Source organism: Ursus americanus, chromosome 2 (assembly GCF_024610735.1).
Source record: "Ursus americanus isolate L20-20 chromosome 2, mUrsAme1.1.p, whole genome shotgun sequence".
Lineage (NCBI taxonomy): Eukaryota > Metazoa > Chordata > Mammalia > Carnivora > Ursidae > Ursus > Ursus americanus.
In genome coordinates this window covers 98,576,821-98,593,396 of record NC_142128.1, presented here as the reverse complement: position 1 = coordinate 98,593,396, position 16,576 = coordinate 98,576,821, and the positions used below count along the sequence as shown (strand labels likewise).

The 16,576-nt window shown below is 57.5% G+C and overlaps 1 protein-coding gene across 3 annotated transcripts in view; it reads left to right on the top strand.

Moving 5' to 3' along the window:
* The window catches only part of SUSD4 (sushi domain containing 4), a 90,399-nt gene that overhangs the window by 14,564 nt on the left and 59,259 nt on the right, over positions 1–16,576 (top strand). Inside the window, exon 1 of one of the 3 annotated variants that reach the window (XM_087859190.1) lies at positions 1,456–2,185. The exons of the other annotated variants lie outside the window; for them this stretch is intronic. Coding sequence (XP_087715316.1) covers positions 2,056–2,185 — 130 coding nt within the window. The 5' untranslated portion in view covers positions 1,456–2,055. Of the gene's footprint in view, positions 1–1,455; positions 2,186–16,576 lie in introns of those variants that run through there. 3 annotated transcript variants of the gene reach the window in all.

Here is a 16,576-nt window from a genome sequence, read left to right as displayed (position 1 = left end):
CCTCCCGCAGACAGCTGGGGGTCGTCACAGTGGCACCCACCCACGGGTTCTGTGGCTTAGATGAGATCAAACGTGGAAAAGCACGTCCAGCAGCGCCTGGGCCAGAATGCGAGCTCCGTGGATGCGAGCTGTCCGTGCCTCCTGTGCGTCTCGTCCTCCACAAATCCTCTTCAGCCCGCCTTGAGCAGGTCCTTCCCCTCGCGTGATAGATTCCATGCGCTCCCGAGCCTCTGCGTCCTCCCTTGAATTTCCCTCGAACGCATTCACAGTTGTGGGGACGCTCAGATAAGCCGGTACTCTTTTGCAGACTTTACTCTGTGGCTGTTCATGGAGGATGTCGGCCCCTCTGTGTCCTCATCTGTCCGTGCGCCGGGTCCCCTCCCCTGGGGTCTGGGGGCTCCAGCCCCTGGAGGCCCGGCCGAGGGGCACCGGCAGTCTGCTGCCCATGGCCAGCATGGCGGGTCCCTTTCTGAGGGTGTCAGGGATGTGGCTGGCGGCGCTGCCCGTGTTTCCCAACTCACAGGGCGCTGGGTCCCCAGGCCTGCGTGAGGAAACCCTGGCTGCTGGTGAACACCGTGCTGTGTGTGCGGTTCCCGAGCCAGACCTGCTTATGCCGAGAGCGGGGAGCAGGCGTCGTGGGGAGCCCGTCACCCTGGAACGTCACGCTCACGAGCACAAGCCGTGGGGTTTCACTGGCCTTACTGTGGGGTCTCCAAAGCCGAGGCTGAGCTGTGACGAAGCGATTCCTGATTTCCAGGAGACTATGAATGAAGGCTTCATGCAGCGCACTGGCAGAGACGTGGTCACGGCCATGCTTCCCGAAACCTCGCGTGTAAGAACTGGGAGTTTGAAACCTGTCCTCTTACGAGAATACGTGAGCGCGAGTGTCCAGCTCTGCCTTGAAATGCACGTCTCGGATGAGAAATCACAGTGTTGGAAAGAGTGTGTTCACGTCGGAATCACTAAGGACTTACTGTGCGCCAGGCAATGCTGTGGGTTCTGCCAGGGACCCCGAGCTGAGGCTTCGGCCCCTGGGGACTGGGACACACCTGGTCGGGAGGTAATTCTGTCTCCTGCCGCGGTGGCAGGAGAAGGTCTGTGTTGAGTGCAGGCGGCACCGTGGGGTCCAGGAGCAGAAACACAGGTGACGAGCAGGGGACACGGACAGCGCCATCCCTGGGCAAGTGTGAGGCTCGGCGCTGCCTCGGGGGGCCTTACTCTGGCCTCAGCTGCAAGCGTGTTTTGGAGACATGCAGGCAAGAGGCTGGAGACGTCGCCATGATGATGACAACAATGACGGTAATGCCGTGGCCAGGAGCCAGTGTTTATCAGTTGGCTGCTTCTCACACGTTTCACGTGCTTTCCACACGTTAGTTCATTTAACCTTGTGACCTAAGTACTGTGTTCATCCCCATTTCAGACCCGCAAACCACAGCATGGGGAGACGGGCGAGCAGGCAGTGGTGGGGCTGGGGTCCCCTCCTGGCCCCTGGCCCCGCAGCCTTCAGGTTGGAGATTTGCCAGCCACCCTGCCTTCTCTTCCCACGCACCCTGAACCCCAGCCCGAGGGTGGGTAAACCCAAAACCCTGGAGAAAGGAAACGATGAACGGGAAGCATACATTTCCTAATCTCTCGAACACCGTTTCCTTCCCAAGAACTCATCGGGAGGCCCTCGGCGAGCCCCTGGAGGACCCTGAAAGGAGAGCGTGTTTGAGCCGCACTTCGGAGCACGTTTGCCCTCGGGTGTTGGGCGACGTCTGGAGACACAGTGGTTATCGTGACTGGGATTGGCACTGGAGGGTGTGTGCAGCTGGCATCCAGAGCGCAGAAGCCAGGGGTGCTGCTGACACCGGGCCGTGCACGGGGCGGACCCACAACAGAGGCGCGCAGCCCAGCTCAGCCCTGGGCCCAAGGCTGGGAAGCGCGGCTATGGGGACCAGTCGGCTGTGGCGGATGCCGGTGGCCGAGCAGGTGTCCAGGCAGGAGCAGAGGGGACAGGAAGCCAGGAAGACGCCGTGAAGGGAAGGTGAGGGAGGCGCGGCAGTCAGAGTTCTCATGTGGGCTGCGGGGAGAAGTGTGGAGTCCGTACGTGGAATGGAGACGTCAGAGACCAGAGCTCATTTTAGGAAGATGGGGAGTTTGCTCCTGAGACATCCGGATTCTGGCAGGTGGACCCGCCCAGCAGGTGTGTGAGACTGAGGATGGAGGACATGGTGTGTGTGTGTGTGTGTGTGTGTGTGTGTGTGTGTGAAGGTGGATGTAGAGTCCTCTCCTGGGCAGCAGTAATTGTGATCAGCGTTCGTGGTCCAGAGGGAAGCCTGCAGACTGGGGGTCTGCCAGGGGCTCCCCAGACGGAGGTTGGGACCTGCCTCTGAATCACAGCGGCACTGCCCATGACCTTGGGCGCGTCCTTGAGCCTCTCTGTGCCTCAGTCTCCTCACAATACCCAGGGGGCGTTCTGAGAGGTGGATGGGGTGCCAGTGTGGTGCAGGGGGGCTGGCCGGCCGTGTGGAACCCCACGGGGGTGGAGGGACACGGGCGAGAGGTACACAGCACGTGTGTTAGCTCACTGATGACCTCGGGGCCGGCGCTGTCACGGGTGGCTCGAGTGCCCTCGCCTCAGTCGGCCTCGCCGGCATGACCTCAACACGCAGCTCTTTCTTGGACAGTAGTGACGGAGTCGGGAACGCGGGAATGACTGGTGCAGGGTTGTCCTCTTTGTCCCTCGAGCAGGAGGGACGAGCTGTAGAGGAAGAGACAAGGTGAGTCCAGGAGGAGCGCACAAACGAGGGGAGGCCACAGAGAGTGTGTCCTGGGTGTTTGTGCGTGGCCAGCTTTGCTTCTGACCCCTGATGCCAAGCCTGGAGCACAAGGAATGGTGCTGAACGTCTGAACCAGGAGAACTGGCCGCACAGTCACCGGGAAGCAATCCACCCCACCTCCGAGCACACATGGGGCTCCTCCTAGAGCCCGGGAGCCCAGGCAGCTCGGGGGAGCGGCATCCACCCAGGTCACTCGACGGCCGGGGGTCTGGAGAACGTGGTGTGGCCCTGCGTTTTCTGACTACCTGGTGGAAATCTGAGGTTTTCTTCAAGTGCCCTTATGTTTAGTTTTTTTCTGCAGAGGGTAATCCGGGGCTTGGAGGTGGCTGAGCGGAGCTCTGCACGGGCCTGGGGGCTGGGCCGTGTTCTCGTTCCATCCGTCAGGGGAATGAGGGCAGGGGAGCGTTGACGGGACTGTGTGGAGAGACACCGCTGCTCCTGCAGGGATCACGGGTGGACCCCGTGGCTTAGAGATTGTAGTCTTTTCCCCGAATTAAAAAGGCTGTGTGTGGTGTGTATTCACTGTTGAAAATTTTCTTTTTTTTAGATTTTATTTCTTTATTTGACAGAAAGAGGAGAGAGCGAACGTGACCATGAGCGGGGTGAGGCAGAAGCAGGCTTCCCGCTGAGCAGGGAGCCTGACACGGGGCTCGATCCCAAGACCCTGGGATCATGACCTGAGCCAAAGACAAACGCTTAACTGCCTGAGCCACTCAGGCGCCCCATTGTTGAAATTGTAAAGAAAAGTTAAGACAAGCAAAATTAAGAAACTCTTAAATTTAGTCACATGAACTCTCTTAAAATGAGATGCCCGTCTCTCTTCTGCATGTGTATGTTTTTTCCCCAAAAAGGCACTATATATGTGATTTTGTAACTTGCTTTTGTTCCCTAACAGTACATTACGGTGTCTCTCGTGGTCTCTTAAAAATTAGTCTTTTATACCATCATTTTAACTCACTTTGTAGCGTTCTACTTTGCACGTTAACTGACGTGCTGTGTGTTCAGTGCTTGAGAAGTGGGCAGTGTGTCCAGTGGGCAAACAGTCCGATCGTTATGAAAACACACGCGTGATCGCTGGCTGTAGACAGGGCTGCGAGGAGGAGCGGCTGGTGTTGAATGTGCTCATGGGCCGGGGGCTGACGAGGTCAGGAAGGGCATTCCCGGGGAGGTTAGCGCTGAGCCGGGGCGAGGGTTTGCCCGTGTGACAGTGCCGGCGGGCTTCCTGGTGGAGGAGGCGCCCATGCTGAGCTCCTGTGCCATGAGGTGGTGCAGGATGTTCACGAATCGGAGACAGCCCGTCTTTATCAGCCGTTGGCATTAATGGTGCAGATTGTCAGTTCATGGTCTTCGTCTGTTTCTCTATTGGTGTTTTTGTCTTTTTCTTGTTTACTTATAAAAACACTTCAAATATCTGCCTTTCCACATATATTACAAGTACTGGCTTCCATTTTACTGTTAATGAAGAAAAATCTATCTACTTCTTTTCTCCACGTTCCCGCCAGCTGGTGTCACGCTTAGAACGTTCCTCACCAACCCAAAGTTGCTTAAATATCCACCTGTAATTTCCGTATTATATTTGTTACGTTTAAACTTTGGGCAGTCTGGAAGTTTGCGTCTGTGTGTTTGGGGGGGTATTTATTTTCGTCCAAACGCTGGGGCAGTTGTACCAACAGGACTTCCTGAACGGCCCGTCCTTTTCCCGCTGCGTCGAAATACCCCCCTCGTGATATACTAATGCCATCTAGATGTTTGGGTCCGTTTCCTTCGATTACATGCCATTGATTTGACGTCTCTTCAGACACTGCTCCCACTGTTGTACTGCTTCTCCCATTTGAATCTGGGAGAGCAAATTCCCGGTCATTAGTCTTGGTTTTCAGAGTGCTCTCAGCTAGTCTCATGACATTACTCTTCCGTGCATGTTTCAGAATCATTTTGTTAGTTTTGTAGATTAATTTGGGGACGAGCGACGTCCATTCAATATTAGTACTGTCGGAAAAACGGCCAGCCTCTTCCTGTTACTTTAAATCTCCTTTTCGGTTCTGGGGGAGAGCATTTCTTTCTTTCCTTTTGTTTTTTAAAAAGATTTTACTTGTTTATTTATTTGAGAGAGAGAGAGAGAGAGAGAGAGCTTGAGCAGGGAGAGGGGCAGAGGGAGAGGGAGAAGCAGACTCCCCCACTGAGCAGGGAGCCCGATGCGGGGCTCGATCCCAGGACCCTGGGCTCATGACCTGAGCCGAAGGCAGACACTTAACCGACTGAGCCACCCAGGTGCCCTTGGGGAGAGCATTTCTAAAGACAACATCAGCCCTGAGGGTCTTGCTTTCCTGTGGAAAATATCCCCGACCTGGAGAATATGACTGAGATGGAAATGGGACGCGGACCAGGACACCGAGGGCCCGCAGTGGTTTTCCCGATCCGTGTGCCCAGGCCCTGCGTGTGCTCCTGGCCGAGGCTCCACGGTGCCTGTGCTCTCCCAGGCCAGACACAGGAGGTGCTGGCTTCCCACTCTCGCATATGCGGCGCCCTTCTCAGCGCTTCTCACATCGTTACCTTGTTTACTCCTAGCGGGACCAGCAAATTAGCGATTGAGAGCGCTGTTTGACGCCTGCGTCTGAGACCCTGAGGAGTGACAGAATGTGGCCCAAACAGGGAGGGGTAGCTGGGTGGGCAGGACACAGGTGGTGTCAGTTGAAATGCATTTGCACCCAAGCCTCTCTCAACACAAAGCCCTCCTCTTTCTACCAGTCCACGACCTCCTTCTGGGGAGAGCAGCCCCTTCTTGGCTCGTTAGCTGGGGAGGGGAGCTGGGACCACCCCTGCGGGTGTGGCTGCCCACGCAGTGGTTGGCGGGTGCGGGGGACGTGGGGAAGCAGGCTGGTTGTGTTTGAAGGGAGACCCTCATCGGTGGACGTGGGACCCCCGGCACCTGTGCGCCTGGCGTTCTGGGCAGGGGTGGGGGGGCTGGACGGCAGCCCCTGCTCACTGCTCAGGGTGGCGGGTGCGGCCCCGGCTTTGCTATTTTTAAGCTGTCCGCTGTGCTCCGGCGGAGGCTGCCCGCGCCTCCTGCTGAATCATGAGCCAGCTTGCTAATTGCGGCAGTGCCTGTGGCCTGCCAAGTACCCGACAGGCATCTGGCTCTGTGCTCCGGTTCCGGAGGTAGTGGGGGACGGGGAGGGCGGCAGACGACCCCCGAGACGGGCCAGGGAGGCCCGGTGCGGCCGTGGTTCCTGTAGGTACCTCTGGGATTTACACATTGACAGTAACAGCACCTCCCGAGACAGCAGATCGTCGCCGGATGCGAAGAGGAGGACTGTGCATACAAACGCGTATATTTCAGCCGTCAAAGCTGCTTTCGTTCCCTCCCTTAGAGCAGAGCACAAGCGGTCAGAAGGCCGCGCAGCGCTCGGGAGTCAGATGGAGGAGGTCGCGCCCGCCCTTGTCTTGGGGTCCCTCCGCGTTTCTGAGACAGGGAGGATTTACGCAGTGCTCCGGCGGGGGAGTCTCTCCCGTGGCAGGCCTGCCCGTGCGCTCCGCCTCCAAGCACCCGCAGCTCGCAGCTGGCCGCGTTCCACCTCCTGCAGGGAGGTCTTCCCGCTGGACCCCTGGTGGGCTCACGTCCTGGGGGAGCCCCTCGGAGGTCCAAGCAGGGCGGATGTTACGCCTTCAGACGAGCGAGGGTTTGAAGGACTAAGCTTCCCAGCCCCTCGCTCACCTCTGGGAGGCCTTCTCTGCACTCGCCTGCATTCCTGCCTCTTCCCCAACACAAGGGTGATGTGGTTTTCAATCATGGAGCCAGCTGGCTCCACACCACGTGGAGGGGGGCCTCCTCTCCCCCTGTCTGCTGAGGCGGCCCCTCGGAAGGACCCAGAAGCTTCCAGGGCCAACTCCATCCTTTGCAGAGGCAGGACGGATTTCCCAGAGCCGGGCTGTCGTGGGAAGGGGAGCGATGGACAGCGTGTGCCTCCTGGGTCTCACACAGTGGGTGCTGGCTTCTTGTCCCTTCTTCCTCATGGGACACACAATGCCGTGGTGCAGACACCCACGTCACATCCAGAGCCATCCCAGGATCGGGCCATGGAGTCATCCCCAGGGAACGTGCTTCGTGCAGCAGGACTGTGGGCTGTCGCCAGTGCAAGGGGGCCATGCGTGCCTTGGGTCAGGGACACGTTGGCGGGCCTCAGGGCCTGCGGGGTTTGGCCCCTGCTTTCCTTGGCCCGTGGACGTGCCGCTCACAGGCTCACAAAGCTCCTGGTGTCCCAGGGCAGCAGCAGTCACAGGATGGGAGGACACGTTCCTCCAGGGCACGGCCGCAGGTGTCTCTCAGATGTAGCCCCTGCTCGCTGCTGGCCTGCCTTCCCCTATTCTCAGTAGCCACACCCGGAGAGAACAGTCTCTTTCCTCACTTCCAGCTCCCTCTTCGGCACACCACAGTGTGGTTCCGGCCCCCACGCCTCCGAAATCCTCCTGGGAGGTGTTGCTGTGAGGATATGTGAGCACCAATCCACAGACACCGTGGAGTCATCTGTTCTCAAAGCCCTTGAGCTCTTTGTAGCCCTTGACGACTCTTCCTAGAGACTTGCCTCCCGCGGTCACCCACCGTGCTGGCCGACGCAGCCTGGACTCGACTTGCACCCAGATCTGGGGTCCTCCTTCCACTTGGAGTTCTCCCTGCACCTGCTCACCATATGTGACCCCTGCTGGGCATTTCCACTGGGCGCCCCCCCCCCCACTCCCCCACCTTCTCTCTCCAAGCTCCCCGCCTCCGTGAGTGGCATTGTCCTCTGCCCAGCTCTCCAGGTCCGGGGCCTGGGTCCCCTGCATCCAGCATGCCCTTCCCGCCCCCCCTCCCCGCTGTATATGGGCCGGTCGCTCCAAACATTTGCTTGTGATGCCTTCTGGCTCCGGTCGCTCCCTGGTCCTCCTGCTGCAGGTGGGACAGTGGCCTCAGCTGCCACCCACAGCCCTCCCCGGTCATCTGCAGTGAAGGCCCCCGGATACTCCGTGCTGCCCCGGTGGGTCTGGTTACAGAGCCAGGGGCCCAGATAGTCTGAGAACAGGGGATCCCAGCCACCCCCTCGGCACCACTGTCCGTGGTGACAGGTGACAGCTGTGAACCTGCCTCGTTCCTGCAGCATTGATGGAGCGCTTTCGGCGGACTTAGCAAAACGTTCTATGAGAAACGGTTTTACGAAACAGATGCTCCCGACCGCGGACGGGAAAGCCCGAGCAGCCGCTGAGCACCTCCGGAAACACAGGGTCTCTGAGCAGAAGCGAGATTGCAGAAGTGTCCCACCGAGGATGAGCCCCACTGCCTGACCCTGGTCAGCAAGTTAATTCAGTCTCAGGCTTTTAGGAAAAGACGTCTGTAGGTGGAAATACCAGCCTTTGCACCACCCATGTCCAATCAAACAGAGAAACCTGAATTTTTACACTGGCCTGTGTGGATTTGCCCTGGATGAGTGAACTCATTCCATTTGCCTCATGAAAGAAAGAACTGCTGGAGCGTTCCCTCGGAGCGCAGCGATCCTGGTGGGACGGATCTTGTCCTGCTCGGGGCTGGCGGCCTCCGTGGGGCGGGCTCTTCTCTCAGGGGCCCCTGGATCTCTCTCAAGGGGCTTGGTGCCCTTGGCGCCATTCTCACGCTAAACCGCCTTTGTTTTTGCCTCTGTCTGGGCACACTTTCTCGTGAGTGCCCCGCGGCCCTGCATGGTGCAGTGGACACAGGTGAGGTGGGGGCCGCGGCGACCGTACCCTCAACTCCCGTCTTCTGAGCAGCACCCGTTTGTGGCAAGAGGGTGCATTTCCCCTGCCCCGTGCTCCATCCTTCACTACCTGGATCCTTCCGTCTGCCCCCACACCTCACCTGTACGCAGGCATTGCAGGTTTGACCCCAGCTGTCGGCGGGATGGCCGAGCATTTGCACGCTCCGCTGGTGTTCACTCGAGGGACAGGTGCAGCCTGGCTCCTGGAGCGTTCCAGGCCAGGCGGGAGCCGGGTGCTAGAGCCCCTTGTGCGTGAAGTGTGGGTGGGGGTGGGGGTTAAGGAAAGCACGGCGGCTGCAGTCTGGAGCGTGCCTCCATTGGCGTGGGGCTGGGAGGGGGTGCTGCTGGCAGTAGCCTTTCCTGCCGTCTTGCCATCGCACTCACCAGGGGGAGCTTCGGGGCTGTGCACGGAGGGGACACAGGCCCTGGGGACACAGGCCCGGGGCTCTGAACGCCTCCTACGTGCCGATGCTGTGCTGGGGTCGGCAGGATAGAATTGGCATTTGGTTTGGGGTCAGGAGGGCTGAGGTCCGAGCCCCCCGGGACACGAGCCATGTGGTCTGTTGGGAGCGGGTGACGAGGCAGTGGTGTGACAGCACGGTGCGCGCCACCGTCCCGTGTGGGTGGAGCGCGCCCAGGACCGCGAGAGTCGGCCCACTCGTCCTCGGTGGGACACTTCTGCAATCTCGCTTCTGCTTGGAGACCCTGTGTTCCCTGAGGTGCTCAGCGGCTGCTTGGGCTTTACCGTCTGCGGTCGGGAGCATCTGTCTCGTAAAACAGTTTCTCACAGAACATTTTGCTAAGTCCGCTGAAAGCGCTCCGTCGATGCTGCAGGAACGAGGCAGGTTCACGCCTGTCCTGTGACCGGGACTCTGTTGGGGAGACCGCAGACAGGCGGGGATTTTCGGAAGGCATGGACCTGTGACCCGGGCGTAGACTTAGCGGGCGGAGAGACCCGAGCTGTCCTTGAGCTGCCACCGTGTTTCTGACTCATCTGTTGGCTCCCACGTTTCCTGATGCGTAAACCCTACCTGTGGGGTTTTGGGGTGTTCCTCTTGGTAAGACAGACGACATGACCGTTCCCTGCCCGGTTCCTGTTCTTTCTCTCGGGCCACTGCCTCCTGAGTTTCGTTCAGACCATTCATGGTCAGTGCCGCTCACTGCTGAGCCACGTGTATGTGGATAACATTTCCCTTTTTTTTTTTTTTTAACTATTTGTTTTCTTCCCGGAGCTAACCATCACCTCGTTGGTTTTTGTTTTCTTTATGTCAGTATTTTGTGTTTCTATACCTGATTCTTCCCCGAGTCTCTAGAAGGACCCTCAGTCTGTCTTGATGCTCTGCTCTGTGTGGTTGAACGCGGTCGGTTGGGTGAACGATTGCTCCCGCTTTCCCCGAGCACCTTCCTCCTGGAGACAGCCGGCCCCTGCCCAGGCCTGGAAGGACTGTTCTCCAGGTTTGCTGCGATCTCTCTGCCCCTGTGCTGGGTTCCCTGTTTTTTGAGTCTGTCTTCCCATTTCTTGGATGAGCCCTGAGTTTGGTGGGGCAGATGCTTTAGGAGCTCCCTGAATCAGGGGGTTCAAGAGGTAACTGTTTTGGGATTTGACTGTTGAAGTGTCTTCTCTCCTCGCCTCGCACGTGACTGATAGAGTTTTGGAGGAATCACCCCAGAGATTCCGGCTTCTGGAACTGCCGCCGAGGAGTCTGGGTCATTGTGGTTCTCGGTCTTCCTGTGTGACTTACCCTCCTGCCCCCAGAAGCTTTGGGTCTTCCTTTATGTCTGGTCTCCTGAGATTTCCCAGTACTGTGCATGGTCTGGGGGTCTGTTCGGTTGCCTGTCTCTTGTCCAGCGGGGGACTCGTGCCCCTCGCTTGTGCCCCTTGCTCTCTGCTGTTGCGACTGTGATGACTCCCCTCTTTGTTCCCCTCTTCTTCCAGGATTTCATGTCAGCAGGACGCTGGAACTCCCAGACTGACCCTGTAATGTTCTTATCTTTCCTCCCCAACTTCCCATCTCTTGGACTTTTTGTTTCCTTTTCTGAGGGATTTCCATAACTTTTTTTCCATGTTTTTTGGTCAAGTTTTTTTAGCTACCATATTTTAATTACTAGGAGCCCTTCATTTTTATTGAATTGTTTTTGTTAGAGTGGCGTTCTGCTCTCGTTGCATGGTTACGTTCTCTTGCCGCATGGATGCGTTATCTCCTATCTTTGGGGCTACGAACGGTCGTGTTTTTCTTCTGTGCTGTGTCCTGTTTCTTCACATGCTGCTTCTCAGCTTGGAGACTGCCTGACCGTCCGTGACTGCCGCTGAGACCCACGGGGGCTGTGTATGCACAGCGCTCTGGTCGGGGGCAGGACCCAGGGACCGTCGTGCGCGCGCCCAGGCACCACCAGCCCCTGACGTACTTCCTTCTGCCCTTCATGTGGTCAAGAGTGTTTTCTCTATAACGCTTCCTCTAGGAGTTCGATTTTGTCCTTAAAACCTGTAGGTGGAATTCCACAGGCGTCAAGTCCAACTCCTCTCTCCGCCCCCACCTCGTGGGGTCCCATGGCACAGAGGAGAGCGGTCCCTGCGGTTCCTTCGTCAAGGGCGGGAGGTGGGACAAGCATGACCTTTGGACACGGGAGCCCACTCTCCCTGTGCCTCACCTCTCCAGACCCGAGTTGGCGGCTGCCCTCCCTGCTGAAGAGCAAGGACCCTCCAGCTGCACACTGACCACTGGTGCCCACCCGGACCCTGGCCCGAGACTGCCTCCTGCATCTTGGGGGCAGTGCACACGCGGCCGAGAGAAGCCAGGCACCAGCAGGTACAACCTGCCTTCAACCCTGAAACCAGCCCATTTCTGGCTGCACAAGTTGGGGCCAGTCAGTGAGCCCCTCTGGGCCTCAGTTTCCTACTCTATCAAAGGAACGATAAGGTGCTTGCCTTCCAGGGCTGATGGGAGGTTTCGGAGACATTATGCATGAGGCGCTCAGCACCTTGCCTGGCATCTGCTAAGCCATACGCGCTGACATCATCCTCACCATTACTGAGCTCCCCCTGTCTCTTCTGGGAACACCTCTGACCTCCCTGTGCTGGGCCGAGCCTTTCCCTCTGAGCCTCCGAATGCCGTGCTCACGTCGCCAGCCTTGCTGCCACATTGCTACAATTATTTAGCTGTGTGTCTGTCGATCCAACGAGACCAGGTGTTCTAAATCTTTCTGTGCCTTGGGTCCCTCCCTGTGGCATTCCGCTGAAGGCAATGGACCCGTCAATACAATGTTTTTATGCGTAACATAAAATGCAGAGGATTAAAGAGGGGAGTGATCATACTGAAATACGTTTATCAAAATATTTTTATTTTTATTTTTATTTTTATTTTTTTAAGATTTTATTTATTTATTTGACAGAGATAGAGACAGCCAGCGAGAGAGGGAACACAAGCAGGGGGAGTGGGAGAGGAAGAAGCAGGCTCATAGTGGAGGAGCCTGATGTGGAGCTCGATCCCAGAACGCCGGGATCACACCCTGAGCCAAAGGCAGACGCTTAACCGCTGTACCACTCAGGCGCCCCTATCAAAATATTTTTAAAAGCAGATCTGTGACGTGGTGTGCGCGCCTTTATTAACACATCAGGTAATGAGATGAATGCCGGGTCTAATGATTGCCCGAATTTCAAAGGAATGATGAGCATAGATGGTATTTTGAGATACTCACAACAAGTGGTATGAAAACAGCCATGATTTCCGCTGCTGACAGTCGCAGGGACTTGCAGCCTTCCTGCGGAAAGGGAACGCTGCTCTTCACTGGGAGACGAGCTCAAATAAAAGGTACTTTCTTCTGGGGGCGCCTGGGTGGCGCAGAGGTTGGGCGTCTGCCTTCGGCTCAGGGCGTGATCCTGGCGTTGTGGGATCGAGCCCCACGTCAGGCTCTTCCGCTGTGAGCCTGCTTCTTCCTCTCCCACTCCCCCTGCTTGTGTTCCCTCTCTCACTGGCTGTCTCTCTCTGTCAAATGAATAAAATCTTTAAAAAAAAAAAAAAAAAAAGGTACTTTCTTCTAATCTAAGATCTCTTGGGTTCTGCAGAGAACGTTATCTGGACTGGGAGCTTCTAAGAATTCACTGTTCTATTTATCTTTATAACCTCGGCCTCAGATACAGAGCTCGGAACACAGGAAGGACTTAGCACGCTTCTTTTAAATTAATAAATTTGGGACATTTTGCCACAAAACAGATGAGGCTCCTGCCTCGTAGAAGCTAATGTCCGTAGACAAATAACTGACGCGAGACAGAGGCTGGAGATGCTGTGCGGCGGGCAGTGAGGAAGGCAGATGCCCGGGGATGCGTGTGTGTGCACTTGTGCGTGTGTGTGCATGCGGTCAGGAGTGCGGGGCCTGGGTGTGTGCGTGCATGTGTGCATGTGGTCAGGAGTGCGGGGCCTGGGCATGTGCGTGCATGTGTGCGTGTGGTCAGGAGCGTAGGGCCTGGGCGTGTGCGTGCGTGTGCGCATGTGTGGGAGGCGTGCAGGGCTGCAGTGGAGCTATGCATCTATCATATGATGTGAACCTGTGGTTATGAATCTGTCTCCTTGACTGCAGCAGGATTTCCGTGGACACAGACCATGTTTTATTTACGTTTGTGCAATGGGAATGATATTTTGAAAATATTAAGTGGATGTATTTTCATTCCGTTATAATCACGCTCCCTACAGCCCGGCCTGTCCCCAGTGGTAAGGAGCGCAGCCCCAGGAGGGCTAAGAGAGGGAAGGGGGCCTCGAGACAAAGGTACCACCTGCCAGCCAACAGGCAGGGGAGTGGAGAGCCCTCTCTGCTGGGGAAGGGAAGGAGCGCTGGGGGCAGCGCCAGGGCCCCGACAAGACACAGCTCAGGGCACTTACTTCCTGCATCCGTCTGAGACCCCGGTGTCTCAGCCTCCCCAGGACACGTCTGCCACGGAATGGGAATCCTGCAGTGATGGGTATGGTTCTCGGCTGCCATGTGGCGTGAAGGGAGCCACGGGGGCCGTGTAAGGCAGCTGACAACAGAGGGCCAGCTGTGTGCAGGGGGTGGCCGTGGAGAGGAGACAGGCCGGGGATGGGACGGAGCACGAGGCTGAGACTCAGGACGGACCAGCATCTGGCGGCTTTGCTGGGGGACCTCACGCCCAAGTGTTCACCAGCGGCACACTTGGGCCCTCGGCGCCAGCAGGACGCCTGGTGACCGCGGGGCAAAGACTCTGGGAAGAAGAGCTCAAAGCCAGCGTACCGTGCTCCGCTGCCACGAGGGCGTCTGGGCTTCCGTCCCCCAGACGCCACACCAGCACTTGGGACGCAAGGTTGGGTGCGGCCTCCACATGATGGAGCGAAGAGGAGGCAGTGGGCGCTTGGCAGAGCCCCGCGGCTCAGCAGGACTGCACGCGCCGTTCTCATCAACGCGCACCCGCCCCCAAGGTCAGCACAGCGTCCGGCACCAGTCCTCCCTCAGTGCAGTCGAGATGGGCCTGAGTCCTCTGCCCTCATTCTGCCACGTTCTTCCCACGGGGGACGAGCCAAGGCATTTGGAAATTTGCGTGCCTGCTTATTTCAGTCGTCCCCAACCAGGACGGGGCTGAAAGCGCTTGTGATGTGGCATGACCCCACGTCCCCGCCTCCTGTCTTCCTCACCCTCCCTCGTGCAGAGATTTTATTTAAGAAAACTCAATAAGCAAATTCCAAATTTAGAGAATTCCCAAATAATGCTGTCATTTGATCGAATGGAGCCCTACGACAAAATTCAGGGGAGACATGACTCTAATAAACGTATCGACAGTGACAGGGAGATTAATTGTGGAAGTTAGGAAGCTTCTACAGAATTCTAAGGAAAACAACTCAAAACGTATATGAAGCTTCATCGATGTGTGCATTTTCGTGTAAACTACACATTGAGCTTGTCCTGTGGTTTCACCAAGGAAAGTAGAGCAAGTGTCCTTCCTGTGTGCCCGGGCACGCGTGAGGCCCTGCGCTCGCCACCCCACGAGGGGCACGGGCCAGGAAGAGGTGGACGGGGCTCCAGGCCAGCATCGGGACACGAGGAGCGAGCCGCCTTCTTTGGGATGGGGTTGGGACGGGGTCGAGGTTGGGACACAGTAGGTGTCAGTAATGGGAGTTCTCCTAAAAATTTTAAGGAAATCTGCCATTTTCAGTTCTGCTCCTGGACATGATAATAGCAGCCCAATGACTCTTCTTTGACCGCCCCCCCCCCCCCCAGTTGTCCGACTCCAGGATTTTACAAGCACTCTCGGGCACAGCGTCGCACTCAGTCCTTCCTACGCCCCTCGTGTCCTGCGCTGTATGGATAAGGCATTGGGCTCTGATGTTACGTGCCTCTTGCGTGGTCTCAGGGCAGGTGGCAGAGCCAGGACCACGATGGCCACCAGCCCTTCTGAGCTAGCCTCTCAGTCCTCAGGGCACAGCTGTGAATCCCTCTGAGGGAATCCACCCCTTCTGTTCCTGAACAGTCCCTGCCTCCTTGGGGGGACACACCAGGGACTCCTCTCTGCCCCGTGTGTACCTCTCTGCATGTGTTTGCACCTGGCCACCCGCCGCCGTCAGTCAGGGTGCTGGCAGGAAAGGGGCCCGATGATGTGGCTGTCCCGGCACTCACCACCCTCGGCCCATGTCCCTGCCAGTCCCTCATGCCCTGGCTCCCGGCGCATCTGCAGGGCTCGCTGGCCCCAACCCGACAGCCCGTGCCGCCAGGCTCGCACCAGCAGCTGGACCTCAGGTGCCCGCCCTGCAGCCCTGGCTGGTCAACCTGCTGCCTCCTCCAGCTGCACCAGGATTCTGCCGTTCGGTCAGACGTGGCACGTCTTGGTCATGGAGATGTCTGCCCCTTCCGGTCCTCCGTGGATTCTTACTTCGGTTTGATGACTGGGAGCACGACACTCCGTGCTCCGGGTCTCCAAATCTCTGGATTGTGCCAAGAAAGCGGGAGCTGGGTACTGAGTTCAGCTGTGACCTCCAGCTCCTGCCCTGGCTCTCGGGTCTCCCTCCACGGACACCTGCTCCTCTCAGCACTCCCGTCCTCTCTGGGGCGAGTTTCACTTCCACTCGGAGCCTTATCTGTGGGTACAGGGGCGGGGGGGGTTAGGTCCAGCTTTCTATTTATGACTGGGGGTGGGCTGGAACATATGGAAACCGAATTTGGGGTTATCAGTGGCCTCCACCCCCAGCGCTCCTGGTCTCAGGAAATGAACAGGAATAACCATGGGTTATCTGTTCTGACTTAATGGTTTATAGTCTCTTTCCAAAACACCGGAAACACCTTTGTGTGAAATCACCCTTTCCTGGGGCAGCGACGCCTGACCTCTCCCCTTCCCGCTTTCTCTGCTCTGCAGCCTCGTGCACTGTGCCCGCCCCTGTCCTCCACCCTCTAGCCCCCCCAGGTTCTCCCCTCAGGCCTTTTGTGCTGGAAAGGGCCCAGTAGAAGATGACTTGGTGGATAGACGGATGGATGGACAGAGAGGCATGGATGGGTAGACGCACAGTTGATGGACAGATGGCCGGTCAGTGGATGGATGGATGGTTGGTGGATGGTCAGTGGACAGATGATCGATGGACAGGTGGACAGATGGATGAATGGGCATGGATGGATGGATGAATGGCCAGTGGACAGATGATGGACGGATGGTTAGTGGACAGAGGGACAGATGGGCATAGACAGATGGATGGAGGGAAAGCAGAGAAGAGGGACTCCTCCTCTGTGCAGCCACTGCAACTCTCTTTCTTTGGAAAAGCAACCCATACCCGCCTCATTATCGCACCTGCTGGACCCGAGCGCGCTCCCAGCCGAGAGGTCGTGAGGTGTCTCTGCTGGCACCGCTAGATTAAAAGCTCCCTGGCAGCACAGGAAAACCGTGGATGTTCCCGAACTTGACGGGCTGGATCTCTGCCTGATGCCCAGGCCGCAGGTCGCTGTTCTCATTCACGTTTCGGAACCGCAAATTTTCCGACTGGAAGCTCCCCAGGCCTGCCCTCT